The following is a 26,215-nucleotide window of genomic DNA, read 5'->3' as shown; positions in this document are numbered from 1 at the left end:
AAGTTTGAGCAGCATTGTTCACTAACTTTCAGATAACAAGGATACCATATATACAACTTGTATTTTTCTACCAGCTCCATTTAAAAATGTAAAAACAAAAGGCAGTATTAATTTGGTTGACAGTTAATTTAAGACAATATATCTATAATTGAAATAATATATAGAAACACTCACTAATACATATCCTTTTCTGAATTGTTTCCACGGTTTTACTGTAGCACAATACTCACTATGTACTGGAGGAAAACTCTGAACTACTTTTATCTCTGTACACAAATGCCACCATACCCGTTTCTTACGCTTTTTAATATTAAAATTTCAGATACATCATCTATTTCATTTTCTCTTACAGCAAATATCAATTTTGACCAGCCATTGTTCAAATGTTGAATAATTTTAGGTATCTAGTGAATTCTGAATTGGAGAGCAGAGGAAGATTCCTTCCACCAAGGCTATGGAGCCAGAGGAAATTTTGGGCTGAATAAACAAACAAACAAAAAAACAAACCCACAATAATATCTAAGATGATTTGTAAGAAGTTGTTTTCCTAAGTAATATCTTTAATACTACTAACATGTTAGCCTTTAAAATGCCAATCTCTAAATGCACCCTCCCTGCCCCCGACAGTTCCTCTGTGATTCCCTGGCTGTCCTGGAACTCACTCTGTAGCCCAGGCTAACCCCAAACTCAGAGATCTGCCTGATCTGGGATTAAAGGTGTGTGCCACCTTAATATGTACTTTATCATATCTCCTTTAAAAAACACATATGCTGCCTGTCATTATAAAACACTCAAACTTGTACGACTCCTTTATGTTTAAGGACACACATATATTTCGCACAATCAATTGAAGTGTACTGGCGATCGGAGTCCGACTAGAGCGCAATCATGTCTATTATGTCCTATAACGGAGGGGCCGTCATGGCCATGAAGGGAAAGAACTGTGTGGCCATCGCCGCGGACAGGCGTTTCGGGATCCAGGCCCAGATGGTGACCACAGACTTCCAGAAAATCTTTCCCATGGGTGACAGGCTCTACATAGGCTTGGCCGGGCTGGCCACCAGACAGTTGCCCAGCGCCTCAAGTTCCGGTTGAATCTGTATGAGCTGAAGGAAGGTCGGCAGATCAAGCCCTACACCCTCATGAGCATGGTGGCCAACCTCTTGTATGAGAAATGGTTTGGTCCCTACTATACAGAGCCTGTCATTGCCGGGTTGGACCCGAAGACCTTTAAGCCCTTCATTTGCTCTCTAGACCTCATTGGCTGCCCCATGGTAACTGACGACTTTGTAGTCAGTGGAACCTGCTCCGAACAGATGTATGGGATGTGCGAGTCTCTCTGGGAGCCCAACATGGATCCAGAACACCTGTTTGAGACCATTTCCCAAGCCATGCTGAACGCCGTGGACCGGGATGCTGTCTCGGGCATGGGCGTCATTGTTCACATCACTGAAAAGGACAAGATCACCACTAGGACACTGAAGGCCTGGATGGACTAACCCTGCACTCTGGTCCCGGTTTCCTTTTGTTATTTTTCTTTTTAATAAAACTGCTTTTCTTTCAAAAAAAAAAAAAAAAAAAAAAAAAAAAAAAAGCTGTGGAGGGTGGGATGGTACTGGAACCTGGCCCCCTGACCCAACAATTCTGAGATCCTACCTAAATCCTAGAATGGCACCTCCAGAGACCTCTCTGCTCCTACACTGCCTATATTTGAGCTCCTACTCGGAATATGCGCTATAGTATTTTAGTTGTGTTTCTCATTAGTTGTTCTGAATCATGGAACCCATGGTCAGGTTTATGGCATCACCTCCATCCCTTAAGGGACGACTGAGGTTTCTGTCTAGCTTCTGACAGAAGATTGGCTTTGTTGATGTGTATTCAATGCTATTTAAGGTCTAGATTCTCCATATATAATGTGATGAGAGCAAAGTCTAATGGCATATTTTTTTATTAACTCAGATTTCTTAAAAATAAAATAATCTACACATCTAGGATATGTCAACTTTTGATCTTCAAAAACCTGTTGAAAATAACTGTAAAACAAAACATCTTGTAAGGAACTTAAGTTTGTTGACCATCCTAACAGTAACCTGACATTTTGGTATGGTAGGAATTTGGGGAGAACACTATGTCTTTTCAGCTGTAGGCAAATACTTTGGCAAGGGTTAGATTCCACACAGATATTTGGCTTACTTTCACCTCTTACACAACAAGAAAACAGGTTATCTTTGGAAAGTCAAGGCTACCAAAAGTATAATTATTTTACATGCTGATAATAATGTTCATACAGAACTTTCTACAAGTATTTTTCCAAGAAATTTTTTTTTAAAAAGTAAAGAAATGACAGGTAAAGCTAATTTAATTTTAATTCTGAGGGATGTTAAAAGTGAGTTCAAGGCAAAGCGCAGTAAGTATTCTAAAGAATTAGCAACTGACTCAGATAAGTATAAAGACATATTATATGAAATTTAATCAATATAATCATAATTATCTGAATTATAGAACAAGATAATGAACCCAGATATAGTCCTCTGAGTGGAAAATCAGCAGTGAGAGCCAACAAGAAGTGGCAGTAAGCAGTGTAAATGGGGAACAAACAGGCATCTATGTCAGAGTTTCAGAGTTTTATTAACACTCCCACAAAGTGATCCTAAGGTTGAGCAGAGAGAGTCTAGAAATGAACACTGGTAACACAACTAAAACAACGTAGCTTTTTCCCCTCCTGTGTAACGTCAAAGATTCACTATAATCCAATCAGGAAAACCTGCCTTTTGAGGCTAATACCATACTTGTCATGATTAGGAACAAAAAGAACACCAATAAATAAAAGACATTTAAAAAAATTCCGTATTTTCTCCCCCTAACTACTAACCCACCCCAAGGTGAATCAGAGATCTAAAATAACCTCACGTAATTGTCTCATAAAACAATTAACATATGTCAAAAACAATGAAAATCGGTGAGAAAAACAAGGCAAATGCCAAGACTAGTGGCACAAGATAGCCTGTAATCCTCACCATCTGAGAAGCTGAAGCAAACGGAGGGCAGAGTTAAAAGCCAGGCTGGGTTTAAATAATAAGTAAGAAAATGGCTGGGATGTGAGGCCCCAGATTCAATCTTTAGTACTTCCATCAACCTCACAATTGTGCTTATCGAGTATGCATTTGTTAACAGCCTTTTCATAAAACATTCCTGCATTCAGTTTATGATTTATAAGAAAAAAAAAGCATTCTTAGCATAGTTAGTACTGTGTATTTAAGTACAAATCACAAACAGTAATTCTATTCTAATGAAAAAATTCACAAGCACAAGAGATCTTGCTAGTGCCATTATTCTGAGCTTACGCCCCTTGCAAGCAATGATTAAGGAGCCTTGGAGATGGACACTGTACATACCTTGAAGGTGAGGCTGAAAGTAGTAGGAGGAACTGAAGTTAGGCTGGAGCTCTGTTGTATAGTCTCCCTCTTAGGGAGGGGTAGGGTGTTGGGCAGGGGCACCTGAAAAGGCAGTCAACATATCACAATCTAAGTATGCTGCAAAAGCCCCATCAGTCACAGTGCTAATGTACTCGAAAAATGCTGTATCTGATTATTTAAGTTACAATGCTTGCAGAGGCCAATAACTATGTTAAAGTTCTGAAGAAAAAACTCTCCGCTTAGGTGTGTACAAATTGTCAGGAAAAAAGAACCTGCTTTGAATATAAAGCACATACTACTCAGGTAGTGCTCTTTATACTAGAAGCAAAATCTTGTATTTTAAACAAATTCCCAGGTGGTGTTAATATTACTGTGCAATCAAGTTCTAAGGAGTATGACTTTCAGCATATACGAGGACCCACAGGTTCTTATCCTGAGTATTTAAGCTAGCAATGCAAAGGTAGAAAATCTCTTTCCTATAATATAATCAGCCTCTTAAAATTAGATTCAAGAACAAGAGCAACTTCTGGAACCAAGTATGGAATACACCCTTACCTCACATACCAAACCATTCTATTGTATAAAGATTGGGGCAAATACTGTAAGAAACATTAGTTATTATGCACTATCCATATTTTCTTTTTTCCTTCATAGTCCCTAGATCTTGTTATTTTACTGTGTGTACTGCTTTATGCTTGTTTTTGGATGATTCACTCAGCTACTCAGGAAAAAAAGGCTTGGGGTGGTTTCAGAATATATATATAAAAAATCACTTTGAGATACTATGGATTGTCTCTAATGGAGATGTCAAAAACATTACTTAACAAGAATTCTTTAATAAATCTTGAAACTAGCTAAACTATAGCAATAAAAAATGTCACTTGTACTTAACTCTGTGGGACAGTCAAAAATTCACAATAATTTTAATATTAGCTAATAGTAACTACTACACAAGTTAAGCTATTTATTTGAAAAGCCTGTACTGGGGCTGGAGAGATGCCTCAGTATGCTTACTGCCTTACAGAGGACCCAGATTCAGTTCCTGGTGCCTCTCAACAATACAGTTCTAGATTATCCACCATCTTTTCCCGGCCCTCTGGGGACTCCTTCAATCAAGTGGTGCACATAAACTCACTCAAGCTTATACATATACTTATAAACACACATTTTCTAAAAAGAAGCCTACATAAAGTCACAACAGAAATAAACCTAAAATGTGTAAATACAAAAAAAAGTTCTACATTTCAAATGGAAGCTTCCAACAGAACACGTCTCAAAAGGATGTATGGGTTTTTTTCATGGACAACTGTTACAGTTTGGCCCACAGAAGCAACACTGAAGGCGTCTAAATTGAATGTTAAGTAGCCTAACCCAAATTATGTTTTACTCTTATAAATGCCTTAGCGATATTACTAATAATCAAATATAGACTATTCACGCATACACAAGACTAGATTTCTTACTCCAAAGTAGCTGTCAGGATACAAAGTCACATGCTAATTGACCTTAGGAGCACATGGAATCTACTGAAGTGTTCATATATGTATGTATTTTTTCAATGACAAAATGTAATACATACAGAGAATTATAAAATTCACATTTCCCCAATTATACTTCAGATCATAAACCAGCAGAGAGCATCATACACTTTCTTGAAAAGGTGACTTTTTTTTTTGAGAGAGAGTTTCTCTGGTGTAGCTCTAGCTATCTTGAAACTCACTATGTAGACCAGGCTGGACTCAAAATCACAGAACTCAGAGATCCCCCTATCTCTGCTTCCTGAGTGCTAGGATTAAAGGTGCGTGCCACTGCAGCCCAACTGAAAATGTGACATTTGACAATTTTTTTTAATGAGCAAAGTTGGCACAATTAAAGCATAAACTATGTTTTAATGTTAATGGCTGACAACCTAGCAGTGAAACCAGCATTCAAACCCAACCAACAGCTCTTTTTCCCAAGTTTCCTATTATAAAGGAAATTCTTCTCATAAAGGCAGAGAGGGGAGTGGTAGATTCCAGGTTTGGTGCAATGAAGCAATCTTACAATTCTAAAAGCTAGACAAGCTAATCAAGTTCAATATCAAGTATAACTCATTCCATTCTATTCCTTTTCCTCAGTTATGTAGTGGAAGTGTTTTGATTTTACTATAACTTTAATTAACTGACCCCTAATGTAGCTCACCTTTCTAAAATTCCACATACTTGATGCTAGAGGGACGAATAGACAGCATGAGGGAAAAATATAAGACAAAAATCAAGATTTTTATACTGAAAATGATAAAGTCCTTTTGAAGAAATTTTCAACTGTAGCTATAAGTATTTTTGGAAAGAACAGTCAACATTTAAATGTTATAGTGCTCGATTACTATAGAAGTTTATATTTAAATGGGAGCTCAGATGACCAGATTTCTCCCTTATTTATTTTCAAAAGTGAGGACCATACAAGAAACTTTTTAAATGTCCAAAAACATGCTGTGCATGTGACCACAGCAAGTTACTTAATATATTTAGACTATTTTTCACCTGTAGTGTACTAGGCAAAAGGATATACTGTACTGACTTAAAATATCCAATTTGGAATACATATGTACATATTATAGCTCAATTTTCACAAAAGGAATGCTGGCAAAGCTTATTCTTTGGAAAAAAGACCTTAAATGAGTATGGCTTCATTGCATCATTAAAAAAAAAGTATCATTGTGAACAAAATTACTCAACCAAATAAAATTAACTGTAGTATATAAAAGAAAGCGCCTCCCCCCCCCAAAAAACCAAAAAACAAGCAAGCTTTCGCGCAAGTCTTAGAAAGCTGCTAACTTTTGGGGGGGGTGGGAGAGCCTAATTTTGATTTTAGTAGGTATATTTACTACAGTGCTCATAAACACAAACTTACATATCAACTCATCCCTGTTAAGAGTCAAATGTTGGCCATGACAATGTATATAAGACAAGAAGAGTATTAGATGACAGCCAGGTTTCTATCCAAACCTGTCAAATCTCTGATTGGTTACTTACATTATTAACCAAAGTATCCTCCATCTTTGCATTATTAGTAGCCACAGTGTTCGGCAGAGAAGAAGAAGGTGTAGTATAGTCTGTTACAGACTCCTGTGGAGGAGTGACAAAAAGAAGTTCTTTTAAAGTCAGATTTATAGGTCACCTTTCGACAATCTAATACAATACAATACAATACAATACAATACAATACAATACAATACAATACAATACAATACAATACAGTAAAAGCTGTTTTGGAAGGAAAGAGATCATAAAACTTTATGCCCTAAAATTTCAATCCACTAACAGTAGGTTAACTAGTGACAACATCTCACTTGCTGTTAGACTTTTGCACATACTTAAAACATATTTCACAACACTAAGTAGGAAGCTATCAACGGGATTAAATATTTCTGTGAGTTATTATTTATTATCAAAAATAATCTCAAGTATGACAATTAAAAAGAGAAAACTTAAAACATTAACATAAAAATATCACATCTTCCTTCTTTTTCAAACAATATATGCCCCAGATGAATACAAGTATCTGTTTCCCATAACTTGCCGTTACAGGCACATCTAGTTAACATACTGGGCCTGCAGACCTGTGGATACTCAAGTCTTTCACATAAAATGTTACATACAGTGTATTTATGCAAATTACCATCTTCTCTACATTACTAACATGTAATATTCTGCCATCAGATGTAAAAAGTTCAAAAAGAAAAAACCAAGAAAAAAACAAGCAAGCAAAAATCTCTAACAACAATAGCAACTACCCCCTATATTTTAGGAATAGTATTTTTGATCCAGATTTGAGTTCATGGATCCTGAACTCACAGACATAAGAAAGCTGATTGTATTTTAAAAGATATATACCTTTCAATTCAATGTGGAAACCAAAATCAAGTCAGTATTTTTAGTGTTCAATCACAGAAACAGTGATTTGTTCCAAGTGTGTCCCACCGATAAATTTAGAATTATAAGGCAAGATAAAGCTATACCAGACCAAGACATTTTTGAAATGCTTAAAATCTCAAGGGAAAGAATTCTGATCTTATAATTTTCTATTTAAGTTATTCAACAAAATAAATGTCTACTAAAATGTAACATTTTGCAAGAGATATTTATATAAAAGCACACCACAAAATATGCTATAAAGCAAGCAGCATAACCCAATGCTCAGCATAAAAATGTACATTATTGATGTTCCCACTGCCTACCTTTGCATCAGTGCCATATTCTGCTGACGACACTGAGATCATTGCTCCTATTTCAGCAGACATTTCTGAGACTGCTTTGGTTTCTTTTGCTGCTCCAGGGTCTGTGTTTCTGACCACAGCTGGGCTGGGTTTCTCTTGTCCTTCTGGCTCAGCCTGTTGAGCATCTTTCACTTTTTTATTTTTTAATGATCGTTCCTTTCCAATGGGACCAGGTTTATGTTCCTTGTTTTCTACCAGACTCAAATCTGGAAGCTAAGGTCAATGGTTATGACAAAATACATTATAATTAAAGATTAAAAATTAAATTCAATTTTGAAATTTTTTTTTGTCCATTTCAGAATCATATCTTCCTTACACTAATACTCACCTTCTGAGCTTTAATAGGCCCTGCCCGTGGCTGTTTCTGACGCTGTTCTTTAGGTTCAGGAGTTTTGTCGGTTGGTTTTTCTGAAAGCACAGGAACCACCTCATTTTCATTCCCATTTGAAGCTGGAGCACCAAACTGAATTGTGTCAATTCCAATTTCAACACCATTCTCTTGACCATTTCTTGTTCCCTAATAAAATAATGTTTTAACATTTGGTATATTATAATAAACAAAGTTCACACCTGATTGAAATACATATACAGTGCCACATATAAATACCAAGATAGAAGCTTGGTTTAAGTTACTACATATTAACTGAGAATAGAAAATTTCAGTTTAAATGTTCAAAGTCCTAGATCTGTGATCATGAAAAAAATCAACAAAAGCTCCAAGTTATTTCATTAGCACAACATATGCAAAATTCAACAAACGTCAAAGGTATAAATGGAAAAGAAAGATTAATTATCAGTATCAACAATTTCTTAGAAGTCTGCTTTGAGAGAAACCTAAAATAAAAAAAATAAAGTACTATGTGAATGTGAGATGGATACACACCCATGGAATCAAGTCACTAATTAAAAAGCTAATTTTCTGGACATGACACATTCTTTGTGCTAGGCAATATCATTTAGATTCTCTTGGATAAAATAAAGGACCAAAAAGTTGGATAGGGGACATTAAGAAAAGCTAAGACAGAATTAAACTAAAGGCCATTTTAGAATGGTAGAGGAAATTCCTGAGCAAAATATACTGGAAAGGAAAACAGTTGAACAGTGATTGATGGAAGGCAGCATGCAGGAGGCTTGATGCATGAAGCATTTATAGGAACTCATAAATTGCTACTCTATATTAGCGATTTTTTGACATTACTGAACTTGGTGTGGATAATTATACTATGCGTGTCAATTGACTTTTCTTCACTAAAGTCACTTTTAAGCCTAGCCAAAATTGATAATTTAGAACAAAATTTTTTTATATAGAAGTGTTCTTCAGCCAGTATTAAAAGAGAATGACACAGCAATTTATAACTGAAAATGACTAATGATGTAGAAAATAGATCTCATATGCAGTTAAATGAAGAGACTGGCCAACAGTAACTACTAGAGAAAGCCAATTTTAAGAGTACTCTATAAATCGTGTGTGAAGGAACGGTAACTTTTGTTCTCTAAGATAACCAAAGGGCTAAGCAAGTACCAGCTGGGCCCGACAGAGGGTTCAGGGGTTAAGGGCACTTAGTTTGGCTCCCAGTACCCAGGTTACACTATAATAAGACCCAGGAGAACAAGTGTCTTTCGGTTCTATCTCAGTGCTAGTTTTGTAAACTCAGAAGAATGGTTAGCACATCAAAAAAGTACTTGCTGAACATTCATTCACTGAATAACCACTGGTAAAAAACACTATTTACCAATACTGCACATATGTAAGAAATGTTTGTAATTACCCTACTATATATGACTATAATGAAAGCCTGGAAAATAGTGACTGTATTATGTCCTGTACCATACACTTTTCTGTCCTGTATAGTGACTATATTATGTCCTGTATCACATATCTTTTTTGAATATCAGAATAAAAATAAATGTCTAACCTTTAGCTAAAGGTGAAAAATAGCTTGTAAATATAGAGGACCAGCAGCATTAATATCACCTGGGTACTTAATAGAAATGTACTAAAAACCCAACCCAGACCTAATAGATCAGAAATTCTGAGTTTAATCTTTTTCAATGGAACTCCTAGGTTTATCATGAGATACAATGAAGTTTGAGAAATTAGTTCAAAAACTTTATAACTAACTCCATTAATGCCAGTAAGTCTATTCTCACCTCTGATGAAGATGCTGATCCAAATGATGTTAAGGGTTTATTCCATGCACTGACTGAAGGTGGCTGTGGTGGACTAATAGGACCCACTAAAAGGAATTGAGAAAAATGTGACCATTAAAATTTAGATGTTAAAGTCTAATACACTCAGCCCTTAGTTACAATGGTAGCCCGATAATAGAACAATTCTCTACACCATAAGTAAACACTAAAGCTTGAGCATCCCTACTGACTCAAGTCCCTTCAGATATTTGCCCAGAAATGGAAGAGCTGGATCCTATGGCAATTAATACTATTTTAGTTTTTTGAAGAGCACACATATTGACTTTCATACTGGCTGAGCTAACTGACCAGGTGTGTACAAAGGTTTCCTGAAAATAGTCGTTCTAACTAGGTATGTTGTTAACTATGCTTATTTTAGAAATAAACATTTCAAGAAAGGAACTAAGAAACAATTGCTCCTACTGCTTCCTACTAGGAAAAAAAGCTTAATTGAATTTTTAAATAAAATAGAAAACAAATGTGGGTATTTCTATCTATTTTCCTACCCCATACTTCTCTGTTGCATTACTTACATTTTTTAGAGATGTCATTCAGCACAGCTGGAGCAGACACTTTGTTATCCCATAATTCAGCTGTTAGAGAACCATGTGACTGTGGAGTCTGGATGGATTTTCCTGCTGCTACATAGTCTGTGCCATTAGATGTCTGAGCTGAAGGTAATCTAATTGAAGGTGGGGGCTGTTTTGAAGATGGTGTTGGAGGTGGAAGTGGACTCTGGACTGGTTTGTGGGTCTGTATCTGAGTCTGTACTGGCGTGGCTGGGGATGGGGCAGTGGTTGCTGAAGAGGTTTGGGCAAGTGGAACTGAGGCTGCTGGGGCTGAGGCTGGGGTAGTTGGTGTTGAGACAGCTGGGGCTGAGATTACTGGGGTTGGAGAAGACGCTGAAGCTGGTGCCAGGGCTGAAGCAAGGATAGGAATTGAAGCTGAGGCAATGGGGACGGAGGCTGTAGTTGATGCGGAGGCAAGGATAGGAGTCGGAGCTGGAACTGAGACTTGGGGTGAGGAAGAAGCTGTGACTGAGGATGAAGTGGACACTGGAACAGTGGCTGAGGCTGGAGCCGGAGCTGGAGCCTGGCTTGAGGTTACAACTGGAGCTGGGGTGGAGGCTGCAACCAGAGTAGCCGCTGATGCCAGAACCGGAACTGCAGCTGGGGTGGAGGCTGGAACTGAAGGTGCGGGGGCTGTTAAAACTGCAGCTGAGGAGGGCACTGAAACTGCAGCTGAGGCCGGAGCTTGAGCTTGCTGAGTTCCTGTGGCTTGTTTTTTGGCAAACCTTGGAGGGAGTTTAGAAGTCTGACTTCTTCCTTTTTCATTTACATTTTTTTTGTTCCACACCTTAAAAAAATTGACAGAACCATTTTTTTGGTCAATAATATGTCTAAAGAAACAATGCACCATGCATGTAATTTCTGCTTCCTACTTCTAACTTAGCTATTTATTTCAATTTCCAAAATTGGACACTGTCAGGGTACTGATAAGATTTAAAACTATAAGAAGTCAAGATGACAAAGAGAAACAAGACATATAGTTTTATATACAGGCTTACCCTCCACCCCCAAGCCAGAAATATTCAAAACCAAGTTGGAAGTTAATTTGACATTCCCCAAAATGACAAGAAGTCATTTTTGTATCAGTGCACTATGCTCACTCAATTTCCAAGATAATTTAAAACAATTTGAAGTCTACCATGGGACAAATTAGTAACACATAAGATATACTGTTGGAAAAAGAGGGTCTGTTTTAAGGCAAATAACAAGGTGTAGTAATTAATTCATTTTAAAATTACCTAAATTTTGGTTTAGCGTTCCCAGGGCTGAAAATAAAAATCAACTCTTTAGCTAAATACAAATGATTATGAATGGATAGAAACCCTGACCATTTGCTAACATGCTCTGAGGAACAATAAACAAACTAGCAACAAAATGGTGAGCTTTAAACCTGTACGACTTGTTCTTCCTTCTTCCGGCGTTCCTCATCCTGTAAACGCTTTTGCTGTTTTTTAGATACCACTTCAGTAAAGCCATCATCATTCAAATTTGACTGGGGGTCTTCAATTACAGTTACTTCAGGATGATCATCAATTATAACGACACCTGAAAGCATGAAAAAAGATTTCAAAGAATTTTTGAGTATAACTTAATTCCTACCCTATAAGATGGCCCATAAAAACTAGCAAATTTCAAAACTATTTCACATTAATGAAAAAACTTCCTAAGATCAAAAAATGAAGTCCTAAAATTACATTCTTTTTTAAAACAAGGTGTCATACATCCCACAATAGTCTCAAACTTGTACATCTGAGGTTGGCCTTGAATTCCAGACCATCCTGCTTCTAACCTGCCAAGTGCTGAGAGTACAGGTATGTGACACCATTCTCAGTAGAACTTTTTTCTTCCTTATAATTTATAAAACACAAACACTAGTTAATTCATTTAAAAACAAAAGCAAATAAAAAGTGTCCTAGTCTTGCAGCCTCAGAACTATGTAGTGCTCTAAACAGTAGTAAATTTACTTCATATACATCTCACCATTCTAAGAAGGGGGAATTAATAATTTTGTCTCTTAAAGGATAAAATAAGTTTATTTAGAAATTGATAATTCCATATATTTTTAACTAATGATTATTCTGGCTGAAGTTACTACACTTTAGACAGTAGAGCAAATCTAAATCTGTTAAATAATGCTTCAAAGTGAGAAAAAAATGTGACTTTAGGCTATAAAGTACTGTAGGAATTTACAGAGAGTCTAACAATTACTTTTAGGTTTTAAAATTTTATGTACAGACCAAGGAAAAATGAATTAACAAATATTAAAACTGGCTTTTGTACGTGTCCCATTATTTCAGATTGATTAAGAGTGCTCAGTACAACTCTATTACTTATTGTTATTTTGAGACAAAGTCACATTGTGTGTAGGCCAAGCCAACCCAGAACTTACTATGCAACCTGGAATTCTTCCCGTCTCTACCTTAAAGCTGTTAGCATTGCAAGTATGAGGCACCAACCTAGACTAACATAATCCTAAACTCACTTCAGTTTTTCACTTAATGGGGCTCTAGCTGTGGGTCAAAAATTTAAGTGTAAAATTCCTTATTTCTTAAGGTTTAAATCCCATGCTATTCGGAATGATATGGTGAAGATGCATGTCAACCTGCCTGATGCCTAAGTCATTCATTTATACAGCTTATTGAGAATACTTGTCCATGAGCTACTTGGAAGCTGTTGCCAGATCAATTAGAGGTACTGCAATGCTTCTGCCATGTAACTTGTAACTAACAGTAGACCTATACTTCTGCTCTTCACTCGTCCACCTCACACCATCACAAAAAGGGTGAAGAAAGTACAAGGTATTTTGAGAGGAGAGAGAAGCTACATCTCTTAACTTCTTACTATGGTCTGACTAGATGTAAGTAATAACTCACCCCAGTTCTGACAACTAAAACTGTCAAACATCCCAGAGTGGAAAAATGACTCACATTGAGAATCTCTGCTCTAAAATACCAAGTTAAAATTCCTAAACATGCGATTAAGATCAGCTATTTCTCTCATTTTTTTCCCATATGAATTACAAATGCTAGTCTAGAATACTAGCTTTCAAATTCATATTCAGTAAGTTTGGTAGACAAGTTTTTGCATTTCTATACAATTTCCTAACAGGGCAAACAGTCAAGGATCACAATGAGAACCACTAGCCTAGAAATTATATCTGAGACCCAAGTCCAAACAAATCAGGGTTTAATAAAAACAAATACAACAAAACTCCACACAAAGAAAGAATTGAGAAAACACACACACATCTCATATCCTTTCATTATTACTACCTCATTAAGAAATCTCGATTTTACTTACTGTTTAGCTTTGCTTTCATATGAATGAATGAATGTCAAACCATATACTATTACAAGTAAAATCATATGGCTTGAGATAATTTATGCTAGTTTCTCCATCCAATATTTTCTGATTGTTACCCACAATAGTTGATAATTGTTCATTTTGTAAGTTTCCCAATTTGCTTACAGTAACACTGTCTGCCACCATGTTATCCTTTGCTTTTATCTTAGAAACCAATTTTATTAAAGTCATCAATTACTATTTTGAGTGCAACTTAGCAACAGGCACTCCATTTGTACTTAGGCTGCAATTTCAACAGAGGGAGAGACATGACTACCCCTAAAAAATTATTTCACCACAGATATCTAGGAAATGGCCTAACCCCAACTGTCCAGGAAACAGCCTAACTATATAAGTTTCACCCTCCTCTGATTGGTTGGTACTAAGCCAGGGCAAAACCCCAAAGGCTCGCTAATAGGTTGGGGTCTGCCACCCTGGAAAAGTCCCTAACTATATACCCTATGTCGTTTTGATCGGCTGAGTTGCAACGTTGCCCCTTGCAGTTTTTTCCTTGAAACTGCTTGCTCTGCTACCTTGTGGACATGTTTAGGGCTCCACACAGGCCACCTCTCTGAAATAGCAGCCCTTTTCAATAAGTTTTCTGTTTGCTCAAACACGGTCTTCCTGGTGGATTCTTCCTGAATTCTTGGACACTAACAACTGAATTGACCATTTATTATTTTTTTCATTTTAAAAAGAAATGTTCAGAACAACTTTAGTTCTAATTCAAATCTTCACTCATACCCGTTTTGGAATTTTACTGGTTTGATCAATTATAATTCCCCCCCCCCCCCCCCCGCCAGAACAGTGAAACCTTCCTGGAGTATCATTAACAAAAACTGTACTCAATGTTCATAAAGTGTTAAAGGTGTTATTTTAGTTTAAGGAAAGCTAGCTAGAATTTCTCAGTTGGCTCTTATCTAACTTAAATGTCTAATATTTTCTTTATGTTTTCATAGTGTCTGCTTAAATTTACCAAGAAATAAAGAAAGAATCTGAAACATACTTGCATAATTGTTGAGATCAAACTGTGACAGAGCATCTACTTTTTCTTTTGTCTTCTTAGGACCTGGTTTGGTGTCTTCTCTCTTTTTCCCAGGAGCATCCTTGGAATTCTTCTGTCCAGCACCATTAGGTGCTCCTTCCTGGTGGTGTGCAGAGTTACCATTGGCAGGGTCCACACCAGCTGTGCCTGAGGACTGCTCATCAAATGGTCTAGAAAAAATAATGAGAGGATTTTCACAAACTTCAACAACAGAACAGTGCTCTTCTTGGTAGTTTGTGAAGTCATACCCAACACACACTAGCACTGAGAAGACCCAGTCAGTCTCAGCAGTCTCTGAAGGTATAACCTCACTAAAACTGAGGACCCCAATTCAGCAGGCCAGCTCTTTGAATTTCTCCCCCAATAATTCTAGAATTCTAATTAGTGCCAAGAAGTTATTGTGCCTATTTGCCAACATTTTATAAATGAGCTACAACATGGATCTAGAAAAAAAAAAATCTGTCATCATATCACAATTAGAACCACTCCTAAAATGGGCAGCATATTAAAATAGGATTCTAAAGGTCTATAGTATTTGTATAGTATAGTATTTGGTATATATATATATATATATATATATATACACACACACACACATATACACCAAACTTGAAGGTGAGATACTGATATATAGTAAAAACATCTTTAACTTAAAAACTCACTTCACAAGCTTCCTAACAGAACAATTCTCAGTTTATTTTTAAGAAATTACAAGAGGAAACATAACATTAAAAAACTTACTGATTAATTTTCATATCAATCTATACAACTGTTCAAGATAAAGGATTACTATATGTCTGACACGACTTTCAACACTTAAGAAATTATTTCTTCAAAATGGGCCCTTCCAAACTCTGTTACAACTACAACGATCCACTGATATTTCTGAAAGTTTAAAACTATCCACAGCTCAAAAATCAGATCAAAATTTTAAGTATTATTACTTGATATTCTAGTAATTCATTCTAGTCAAAGAATTATTTTGGCTTTTGTTATTGTTATCCTGGTATTTTGAACATTTAAAGTGAAATTTATACTGAGCAGGTACTCAGAAAACATACTTGGTCCATTACTCTGGAATTTTAATTAGAAATACTAAGTATATACAACTAAGGAACTGAGATCAGTACAATATTGTACTGAATTCTTAAACAATGGTTTTGAAATTATTCTTATGTGTACAGGTGTTTTGCCTGCATTTTTTCTGCACACGTGTAAATTGTCCAAGAAGGCCAGAAGAGGGAGTTAGGTCACCCAGCTTGAGTTATAGGGGGTTGTCGCTACCATATAGGTGCTGGGAATAAAACCCAAGTTCTCTGGAAGAGTAGTCAGAGCTCTTAACCACTGATTTCTCCACCCCCACAAATACCTGGAAATTTTGCCTAAGGAATGATTATTGTGTACTACATGCTATAATATCTCGCACTCTGGTTTTTCTTCACATATCATTCGGCTTCTTAATACTGAAACCAATATTAACATTATAATCAACATTTTCATATTTAAAAGGGCAACCTTAGCATACTTTGTTCTTGTCTTTTTTTTTTTTTTTTAAAAACAGAGTCTCTTATCTCCCAGGTTGTCTTTGGACTGTCTAGTCAAGGATGACTTTGAAATTGCGATCCCCTGAAATTCTTTAGTTGTGATCCTGAAAATTCTTTAAAAATAAACAAATATCCAAATGCTATGGGACCCACGTCGGCCACCCAAGCACTGGTGGATAGGCAGAGATTTGCTTTCTTGGTCTCTCTAGTTGATTTATTTATTTATTATAAAGTTTATAACTCCAGAAGGGAATATAATTAAGGTGACAATTCAATAGGGCTTTTGAGAAAATAGCACAGAGTGCCAGGATATATGTCTGTAACACTCAAGTCTTAAAACACACCTTGAGAAATGAAGAAAAGAGGAGAGCTACTCATTAGTATCAAGAGCACCTCACAAATGAAGAAACTGTATGTTCTTTTCTGGCTGTACAAGCATTTCCCTTTTATTAGATGTGACTTAGCACCTAAAAATTACTCACATACAGTAAGTCTTAACTCTCAAGCATAGAGAACAGCACTTGCGGAGTTCAATGTCCTTGCTCCTCTACCTAGATCAACCCCCCTTGTGCAACTTCCAACATCTCCTATGTTTGTCTTCCTTAAAGGTACAAGTTTTATATCTAAAACACAGTACTCACCCTCTCTTTCCACTTTTTGATGGTGGGCCATTTCTTCTTTCATTCCTAGGACCTGAGAAATTCCTTCCTGATTTGGGTGGGCCATTGTTGCCACGGCGATTCTGTCTATCAACTCCAGGCCTCTGACTAGAAAAACTTCTCTTTGCTATTTCCCTTTTGGGAGGCAAAACATTTTCTCCAGCCTTTACAACTGCCTGTGAACTCACATCAGCATTTTTCTTTTCATCCCTCTCACGCCTCTCATTAAAATCACTACTTTCAGAAGCCGTTTCCCATTCTTCATTTGCCTGATCTGAAGAGTTCTGATTAGACAAATCTGGTGTCTTATTTCCAGAAATGTCCCCAGGGGGATTTACTGGTTCTTGAACGACATTATTAACTGTGCCATTTGTGGGCACCAACACATCACTTGTTTTCGAAGCAGCCTCTCTCTCTCTTAGCCGTCTAAATCGAGGCGGCTTATCTTGCCTTGGTGGTCGGGTAGGACGTTGCCTTCGCGGCCTCTCTCTAGCTGGGTCAAATTTTCGCTCAAATTTTGGAGGCCGTCTATCTGCGGGTATAGGCACAAACTGCTCATGTCTTCTTGGTGGCTCTCCATCTTCAGGTTTAGGAGGTTCTGTTTGCCTTGGATTCCATTGATTGTCTCGATAAGCAGGTCTTCTTAAGGTGGCAGGACGTGATGGTCGGCCTCCAGGATCCCTTCCACCTCGTCTGAATGTTCCTCCTCTACCTCGCCTTGTAGGCTCCCCTTTAGGGAGGAAGCCCGGTTTAGATTTATCTTCATCTCTTATATAAGGCTTTTCTAATGGCCTATTATCTATTCTGACATGATTTTCAGGCTTAAAAGACTGGGGTTTAATAGGTTTTTTGTTTTCAGGCCGTTCCTCTCTTTTGGGAAATTTGCCTTTGCTTAAACTATCCTTGTCGCTTGCACTTTCAGGAACTTCGCTGTCTGTGTCAGTCTCTGAACCTCTCTGTCGCCTTCTTTTGGGAACAACCTCAAAATCGGAACTCTCACTTCGTGTTTCACTTTCTTCTCGTTGTCTAAGAGGTCCTGAAGGCCCATGTTCCACTCTTGGCTTACCGTCTCTATACTGAGGATAATCACGAGTATGCCCCCTACCTCCTCTGCCACGACCCCCATAAGAGCCTCTGTAACTTCGACCTCTGGAGTAATATTCTCCTCTTCCTCTGCCTCTATATCCTTGGTCTGGAAACCAATCTCTATCTCTAGCATCTTTCCAGTAGGTCCTAGAAGGTAACGGGGATTCTTTTTTAACAGTTGGTCTAGAATCTGGTCGAGGTCGCTCTGCCCCAAGATCTTTGTTGCTGACTTTCTCAGGCTGCTTTTCTTCTTTGACTGTTGGTGGTCCAACATTTTGTTGGTTTCCAGTTTTAACTGTGGGCTCTACCTGGACACTAGCCACAGTTTCCAAAGGCTTCTCATTATCTTGAGATGGCTTCTGGGACAAAACTGAAGTTTCTGTTGATGATAGTTTCTCTGGTTCTGGCTGAACTGGTGGTTGAACCAGTGACTGTGTCTGAGTTGGTGCTGGAGATGGTGGGGGCAGAGGAAGATCTTTCTTTTCTGTTTTTTCTGTTTTAACAACTTTTTCAGTGACCTTTTCAACCTTTTCACCTTCTTTCTCCTTCCTCTGCTCCCGCTCCTCTTTCATATCTCTAAGCACAGGTTTTTTAATGGGACCTGACCTTCTCACAGGTCTATCATTACCTTCTTCTCTTCTGCTGGAGCTTGGTCTTGGACCCCAACGAGTTTCTGATTTAGATTTGTATATTTTCTCTGGTTTTGGTCCTTCAGAAGATCTCAGAAAGCCATCTTTTCTTGGTTTTTCCTCTGGCTTTTCCACAGTTTCTTTAGAATCAATACATCTGCTGGTAGCCTTAGGAATGCTGACAGAGGGCTCATTTCTTTGCTCCTCTGCCTTTTGAGCATGGTTAGACCCATGGGAAACACTTCTTTTGCGGGCAGGTTGACTTTCTAGTGCCGAGATCCTTTCTTCTGAAGGAGCAGGTAAGCTCTTTTGATCAACTACTTCAAAACAAGCAGACTGATCATTTGTATCAGCATGGTGAGGTCTTACATCTTCTACTGATCTGCTTAAAAACTTTTGTCCTTCTGTTTCAGCTGAGTCTCTAACAACATCTGTTTTCGAATGAGTCTCCAGATGACTATGTTCCACAGAATAAGCAGCAGTAATTTGCTCATGGTCCAAAGCAGTTTCAGGCCTGTGATGATGAGAATTCACAGGTATAACCAACAAAACAATCTTTCCCACATGTATATATACCCCACTCCCCACAACATTATTCCCACAATCCCTCAATTTTAAATTATAAAGAAGAAATATAAAACAAAGAACACTAACCACAAAGAGCACAATTATTCACAAACAGAATGCTTAGCAAATAGAAGAACAGAACAGGTCTATAAAATGAATGAAGAAAACAGGATACAGAGACAGTATTACTCAGGGACAAATGAGGTGTGTGTAAAGTCATCAAACTCATTCAAGTAGAATACAGAATGAGGTTTAGTAGAGGGTTCAAAGTAATCTGAAATGTAGAGATGATGGGGTTGTTTCAGTCATGCAATATGAAGCTCTATAGCTCTGCTATGAAACGATGTAAATGCAGGCAGTAATACTGCCTTGTACAGTTATCTAATGGGTGTTACAATCTCAACTAAATAAAAAATGTTTAGACCATGTAGATATGAATTTCGGATGCACTAAGACAATTTCCTAACAAATATATGTCAGTAAGCCTATTCCAGTTAATTATGAATAACTATACTACATCCCATAAAAGAAAACCCAACTCTCTGGCTGTAGATTAGCTTTCACCACCAACTGCCCCACTATAAACTACTATTTATCTTTACCCTGTAGTCTAACATATTTTCTCTAATGACTGAAAATGTCTCATTTTTCACCACTATAGGAATTTTATCAGCCCAATGGGTAGACTGTATAAGGTAAACTTCTTTATATATGATGTACGTAAAGAGTTGTTTTAAAACATATCTACTAAGCATCTAATTCAGCCCAACAAAAAGTAAAAGTATGTCCAAAGAAAAATATGAAGTACATTAATGAAACATCAGATCATATTAAAAAAAATCAGCATGTGTGTGTGACAGAAGATGGGAAGACCTTGTGTTGTGGTACATCTGTATAAATCAAAGACAATTTTTACAAACTGGTTCTCTACTTCCACCATATAGGTTCCAAGCATCAAACACTGATCATGAAGCCTAATGGCAAGCACCTTTGTCCCTGAGTAATATTGTTGGCCCCTAGATTGATCTTCAGAGAGAATATAAAGATTTTCTTAAGTACAATATTCTAATAATTCTCTAGTCATTTAAATAATTTATTACCTAGCATCCCCAGGTTCTTCGGCTGACTTGGGAGTAGCTGCCTGCTGAGGCTCAGCATGATACGGATCTGACCCCCACATCATTCGAGGCTCAGAAAGGGAAATTCCGTGATCTCTTGCAGACCGCGCTATATGTTCAAATGTCTCAGAACTATTTGGTGACCCTTCCATCTGGTCTCTTCTGATTAATGGCTTAGGAGGAATCATTCCTGTAAAAAAAGTTCACACACACAAGATAATTACAGAGTATGGGAAACAAAACCATGATAAAAACATAGACTGACTGCTGTCTAAAACTTTTTAGTAAGAACAAAACCCAGGAGGGAAACACAATGGGTCCACTTTAAAGCAAAAAATTATGTATGTTAAAAACAGCTAAAAGAATCATACCAATAAGGTAAGTTTTGGGAGAAAATTATTTCCCACAGAAAATTTCATTCATCCTACTTGCTTAATATCCTATTAAAATATGTAACCCAGCAGTCAAATACTGTATATTTAGTATCAAGGTGAGATGTAAATATAAACACACAAATGAAACCTTCAAGATAGCACTGAGTGCACTGTTCTGTGACCCAAGCCTTTAGGGTCCCGAGACTAAGGGTATCTGCCACCATGCTTTGAATCAGAAATTATTTGAGATTAGCTTTTTAATCACTCCTAACTGTCCACAGTATCATTCTGATGATAGATTTATTTTAAAAAGGCTAACTTACTTACTTTTGGCTAATATATGAGGAAATTCAAGTGTTAAAGATGGTAAATGAAGGAACTCAAAAGAAAGGGATACATGTGTAGAGATAAAATTCAAATGCTGAAATATTTGGCAGAGTGAGAATATTAATAAGATTTTAGGAAGAATAATTTCCATCTCAAAAATTTAAAATACATCTATAAAACGGAAAAAAGAGCTAGCTAGCACTTTGTTCTTATCAGATAGCTGGCGCCAATGCCTACATTAAAAGCTATAACATTATGATAAAGACCTAGAGGTTCTAGGTCCCAATAGGTTTCTAATACTGAGGGAATTGTGTGAAAGGATAAAAGCCAAAACAAAAAAGATCAAAACAATATGAATAAAAACCACTATCAACATACCAGGATGAATAGGTGGAATATCCATAGCAGGCCTTCCTGATATCATTCGAGGATCCATATAGGACTGCATCATGAGCCACCTTGGATCAAAACCCATAGAAGCCAAATGCTGAGGGTGGGGCTGCATTGGCTGAAAAAGAGGCCTATGTGGTGGAGGAGGGACTGAGCCATTAGATGGCTGTGAAGGAACAGTTTGTGGAAGTACACCCTGCTGCTGCTGCTGCTGCTGCTGCTGCTGCCACTGCTGCTGTTTCATCTGTTCCTGGACAAGAAAAATCACACATGTTAAGGTTTCTACTTATAATCAATTAATATAATCATTTGTATTTGAAAACAATGGTGTTTTGTAATATTTAAAGACAAAGACAATTAGCACAGAGTTGGCAAAAGATTAAAAAAAGTACTTTCTTATAATGGACATGAGCAACTCTTCATTTCCTAGAAGTAGAAGAGGTATATATAAATAAAACTTAAGATAAAATGGCATTAAAAAGAAAGTCAAAAGTAAAACCAATTCTCAACAAGTGCACTGAAAAAAAATTGAGGTTATGCTTTGTGTTTCTGTTTTATTTAATTATCAGAAAACTGAACAATAATATTTTCAATCACATGTAAGGGGTAGAGTATTTCTGATTTTACTATTACCTGCTGTCGCTGAAATCGTGGTGGCAATGATTTCTGAAACTGCTTGAAATAGCCAGATAATACAGCAGGTCGGGGCTGAGACCCTGACTCAGGTTCTGCTTCTTGTGCCACTTGTGTGGTCTCCTTTTCACTGCGGTTGCTGTCCTGTCTAGTGAAAACTGGTTCCTCTTCTGCTCAAAGAAACAGTACAAGATAATCCTATCAGATACATGGTTTTTTGTGCTGTGATAAAATGAGGCATAATACACATTAAAGAGGAAAAGGCATTTCTCCATAACACCCTAAATCTTCATTCTGTAACCTAAAATTGGAAATTGCCACCAGACCACTAGGTTATCAAAACAGATTCTATGAACTTTACAGAGATCACAGATCCAAATCTTTCAATACACAAATATATTCATAATAAATACTCAGGTCCAAATAGTTCCCATTTACTTCAATAAATATTAATGTGATACTCAATATCTACATGTTATGAGCCACATGAAAACCAAGTGACCTATATATCTCAAGAAAGCAGGTAGAGTCAAGTGTGGTGGTACACACCTTTAATCCCAGTCCTCAGGAGATAGAGGCAGATTTCTGAGTTTGAGGTCAGCCTGGTCTACACAGCAATTTTCAGGCCAGCTAGAGCTACATGGTGAGACCTTATCTAAACAAAAACTGATGTACCTTGCCCAAAATACTGGACTAATGGAAAGTTTATGACCAAAACTAGTGCATCTGAACAAATATGAAGAACTCGGAGTGATCACTAGCTATGCTGAAAACAAACTTACAAGGGGGTGACTGGCATTCATGTCAGACATAAATTTTTTTCCCCAAAGGAAAACCAGTTCCATATATTCTAGAGAATGCCATGTCACAAGTATATGCAAAGACCTACTTCTAATCTCCACCACTAACAAATAAAGTAGAACAGATGAACTATTTATAAAATGTGGGCTGAGTATCATACCTTTATTGCAGCTGTTTTCACTTTCTTTTTTTTCTGTCACAGGCTCTAAAATGGGCTCTTGGGGTTCGACTTTTTCTTCTTTCTCCTTTTCCTTCAACTCACCCTCTTTCTCCTGTTCTCTCATCCTTTGCAGTTCTTGTTCCTTTTCTCTCTGTTGTTCTAACTCTTTCTCTCGTTCCCTTTCCTTCTCCATTTCTTTCTTTTTTTCCTGCTCTTTCTCAAGCTCTCGTTCCCTTTCCTTCTCGCGTTCCTGTTCTTTTTCTTTTTCAAGTTCTTTCTCTCTTTCTCTCTCCTTCTCTCTCTCCCTTTCTCTGAGTTCCTCTGGAGATGGTTGTTTTTCTATGATACCAAGCTTCTCGTCCAGCTGTTTCAATTTCTCTGCACACGCTGCCTTCCTCTGTTCCTCCATTCTTCTCTCTTCCTCCTCACGCCGTTTACGAGCACGCTCCACTGCCGCAGATATTTCAGATTGTTGTTTCCGTCTTTGCTTCCAGATTTCATCATTATCAGGTACTTGAGGCTTTGAAGGAAAAGGGCCTTGTCTTCCAGGTAATTGTCTATCCGGAGGTGGGGGATGCTGAAAGAGCAAGATTCCAAACAAAGAATTCAATTTTTGGACTGATTTTTTTTACATCTATTTGTGCTTGCATATATGTACATTTGGCGGTCAGAGAACAACCTGTGGGAATCAGTTCTCTTATTATTCTATTAAAGGTTATCAAGCTTGGCAGCAAGCACCTTTATCCACTGAGCTATCTCATTATCCTGATAACTTTTTTTTTTTTTTTTTTGTTTTTCGAGACAGGGTTTCCCTGTAGTTTCTAGAGCCTGTCCTGGAACTAGCTCCTGTAGACCAGGCTGGCCTCGAACTCAGAGATCCGCCTGCCTCTGCCTCCCGACTGCTGGGATTAAAAAATGTTGGGTGCCATAAATATGGAGAGGTGGGAAGGGTCTATTGAGAGAGAGAAAAAAGAAATTAATTCTCCTGCCAAAGCATATACATTAAAATAAAAAAAAAAATAGAGTCATTAAGATGAACTACAGGACAAGAAACAAGATGGAAGAGATGGCTATCAAAGAACTCTCCCTAAGTAAATTCTCAAAACTCAGTCTGGGAAGAGATAATTGATTCCAGAAGACAATGGAGAGTTAGAGGAGCATGTGAGTGATAAGATTTTCTTGGATGCTTTCATATGATGATTAAAAGCTTAACAACATAGCTGGAAACCTGCAAAGATAGGATGAGGAAAAGCACATGAAGGGCTAAAAATATAAAGAAACAATAAAACTGAAGATTTTCAACATATAAAAATGAAAGTTTACCAGTATACTTATATAAATTATAAATCTCTTTTCATAGCTTCATCTACAGATCAGAGACAAGCTAAAAAAAGTAGAAATAATTTTACAAAAGGATCTGATAGACACAGGAAACTTATTTCCTCACACTTCTGCTGTCACCCATGACTTTCAAATACCTTAACCATAAGAGTTTTCCCTGTCTCAGAATTTCACTGAAGCAGAGAAAGGTGTGTCTTTGGTGCTATTTTCTTCAGTGCACTGTAACAGTTTGGAGGTTATTTTGTGGAGGCTTATACCACTTTACTGCCGTCTAGCATTCCACTACCGGTACAGGAAACTATGGATACAGATGTGTATCCTAGGTTTGCTCTTAGTCTAAGTAAATATAAGAGTTAAAAACACACAAATGTGTATATTTTCATTCATTCCTCTTTAATAAAAAACTAGCAGTGACATTCTCAAGTCATGTTTTCTTAACAAGAAACTGCCAAGTTGCATTATTCACAAGGTTTACAGATTTCAGAGCACTGTACCATGCGTACAAACTATCCTACATCCTTATTACTATATGACAATGATGGATGCATAGGAAAAATATTACTGTTGTTTAAATTCGTATTACCATAGTTATTAAAAGATACAAAACCGCCGCCGGGCGGTGGTGGTGCGCGCCTTTAATCCCAGCACTCGGGAGGCAGAGGCAGGCAGATCTCTGAGTTCGAGGCCAGCCTGGTCTACAAGAGCTTATTCCAGGACAGGCTCTAGAAACTACAGGGAAACCCTGTCTCGAAAAACTTAAAAAAAAAAAAAAAGATACAAAACCATTTCCATGTGCTTACTGGCCATTCACATATTCTTTGTGAACATGTGTGTGTGTGTGTGTGTGTGTGTGTGTGTGTATATATATATGATATACACGAATGTGCTCATCACTTATGAGCAAAGCATGTGTACAGAGGTCAAAGAACAACACAGGTGTCAGTGACTGGCCTGTACCTTATTTAAAATAGATGTCACTGTTGTTCATCACCGGGCACATCACATACATGAATAAATTCCCGTGTGTGTGTGTGTGTGTGTGTGTGTGTGTGTGTGTATTCTGGCCATTTGAATTCATATCCTCAGGTCTGTATAGCAAGCACTTCAGTCACAGACCACACTCACAGTATCTTCCTTTGTGAAGCTAAAATTATTTTGATGAGCTATTTGCATTATTGTTATAAAGTGTTTTTTCTTAACATAATTTAGTATGTTATTTATTACATTAGTATTTGGAAATTTAATCTATTAGAAAACGGAATAAGCGTGTATATGTGTGAATGCACATGTATTTACAGGAGTGGAGGTAACTAATGACTCATGCAGCTGTGATGGAAAACAAAGAAATTGAGTAGATGATGTAAGAGGATGAAGAGTAAGGTGATATACAGACAGCTTGATTTTCTTAAATGGCAAAAAATAACACTGTAGTAAGCGACAGGACTGACTTCAGGGAAGAAGTAAATGGCTGTCCTTAGAAACAAGGAAAGCAGGAAGACAGACTACCAGTGTGAAAGTGAAAGCTATCAGCTGGGCGATGTAGATAAGAATGATGAAAAGAACTAGAATAAAAACATGTCAAAGCCACAGCGAACAATATACAATTTTTTAAATAAAAGTTATAAACATACAGCATATCAAAAGAAAACCATAAACAAACCAAACACAGCATACAACTCTCCAACACTTATCTAAAATCTACCTGTTGTGCAAGCAACTTGGGAGGGGGTGGCAAGTGTGAGGAAGGTCCACGTTCCTGTAATGAA

The 26,215-nt window shown here is 37.3% G+C and overlaps 1 protein-coding gene and 1 pseudogene across 15 annotated transcripts in view; one reads left to right on the top strand and one right to left on the bottom strand.

Annotated features, from left to right (window-relative positions):
- Positions 1-26,215, bottom strand: part of Prrc2c (proline rich coiled-coil 2C) — a 69,250-nt gene that overhangs the window by 13,253 nt on the left and 29,782 nt on the right. For all 15 annotated transcript variants that reach the window (XM_038348756.1, XM_038348767.1, XM_038348761.1 and 12 more), the window contains exons 11-24: positions 26,152-26,205; positions 23,109-23,685; positions 22,148-22,317; positions 21,503-21,764; positions 20,406-20,613; positions 17,006-19,252; positions 14,782-14,990; positions 11,824-11,978; positions 10,398-11,220; positions 9,826-9,911; positions 8,003-8,191; positions 7,636-7,887; positions 6,431-6,523; positions 3,396-3,497 (exon numbers count right to left, since the gene is read on the bottom strand). In XM_038348756.1, coding sequence (XP_038204684.1) covers positions 3,396-3,497; positions 6,431-6,523; positions 7,636-7,887; positions 8,003-8,191; positions 9,826-9,911; positions 10,398-11,220; positions 11,824-11,978; positions 14,782-14,990; positions 17,006-19,252; positions 20,406-20,613; positions 21,503-21,764; positions 22,148-22,317; positions 23,109-23,685; positions 26,152-26,205 — 5,427 coding nt within the window. The remainder of the gene's footprint in view (positions 1-3,395; positions 3,498-6,430; positions 6,524-7,635; positions 7,888-8,002; positions 8,192-9,825; positions 9,912-10,397; positions 11,221-11,823; positions 11,979-14,781; positions 14,991-17,005; positions 19,253-20,405; positions 20,614-21,502; positions 21,765-22,147; positions 22,318-23,108; positions 23,686-26,151; positions 26,206-26,215) is intronic.
- LOC119827273 lies at positions 840-1,499 on the top strand (annotated as a pseudogene).

Source organism: Arvicola amphibius, chromosome 12, assembly GCF_903992535.2.
Source record: "Arvicola amphibius chromosome 12, mArvAmp1.2, whole genome shotgun sequence".
Lineage (NCBI taxonomy): Eukaryota > Metazoa > Chordata > Mammalia > Rodentia > Cricetidae > Arvicola > Arvicola amphibius.
This window is presented reverse-complemented; position numbering and strand designations above follow the sequence as displayed.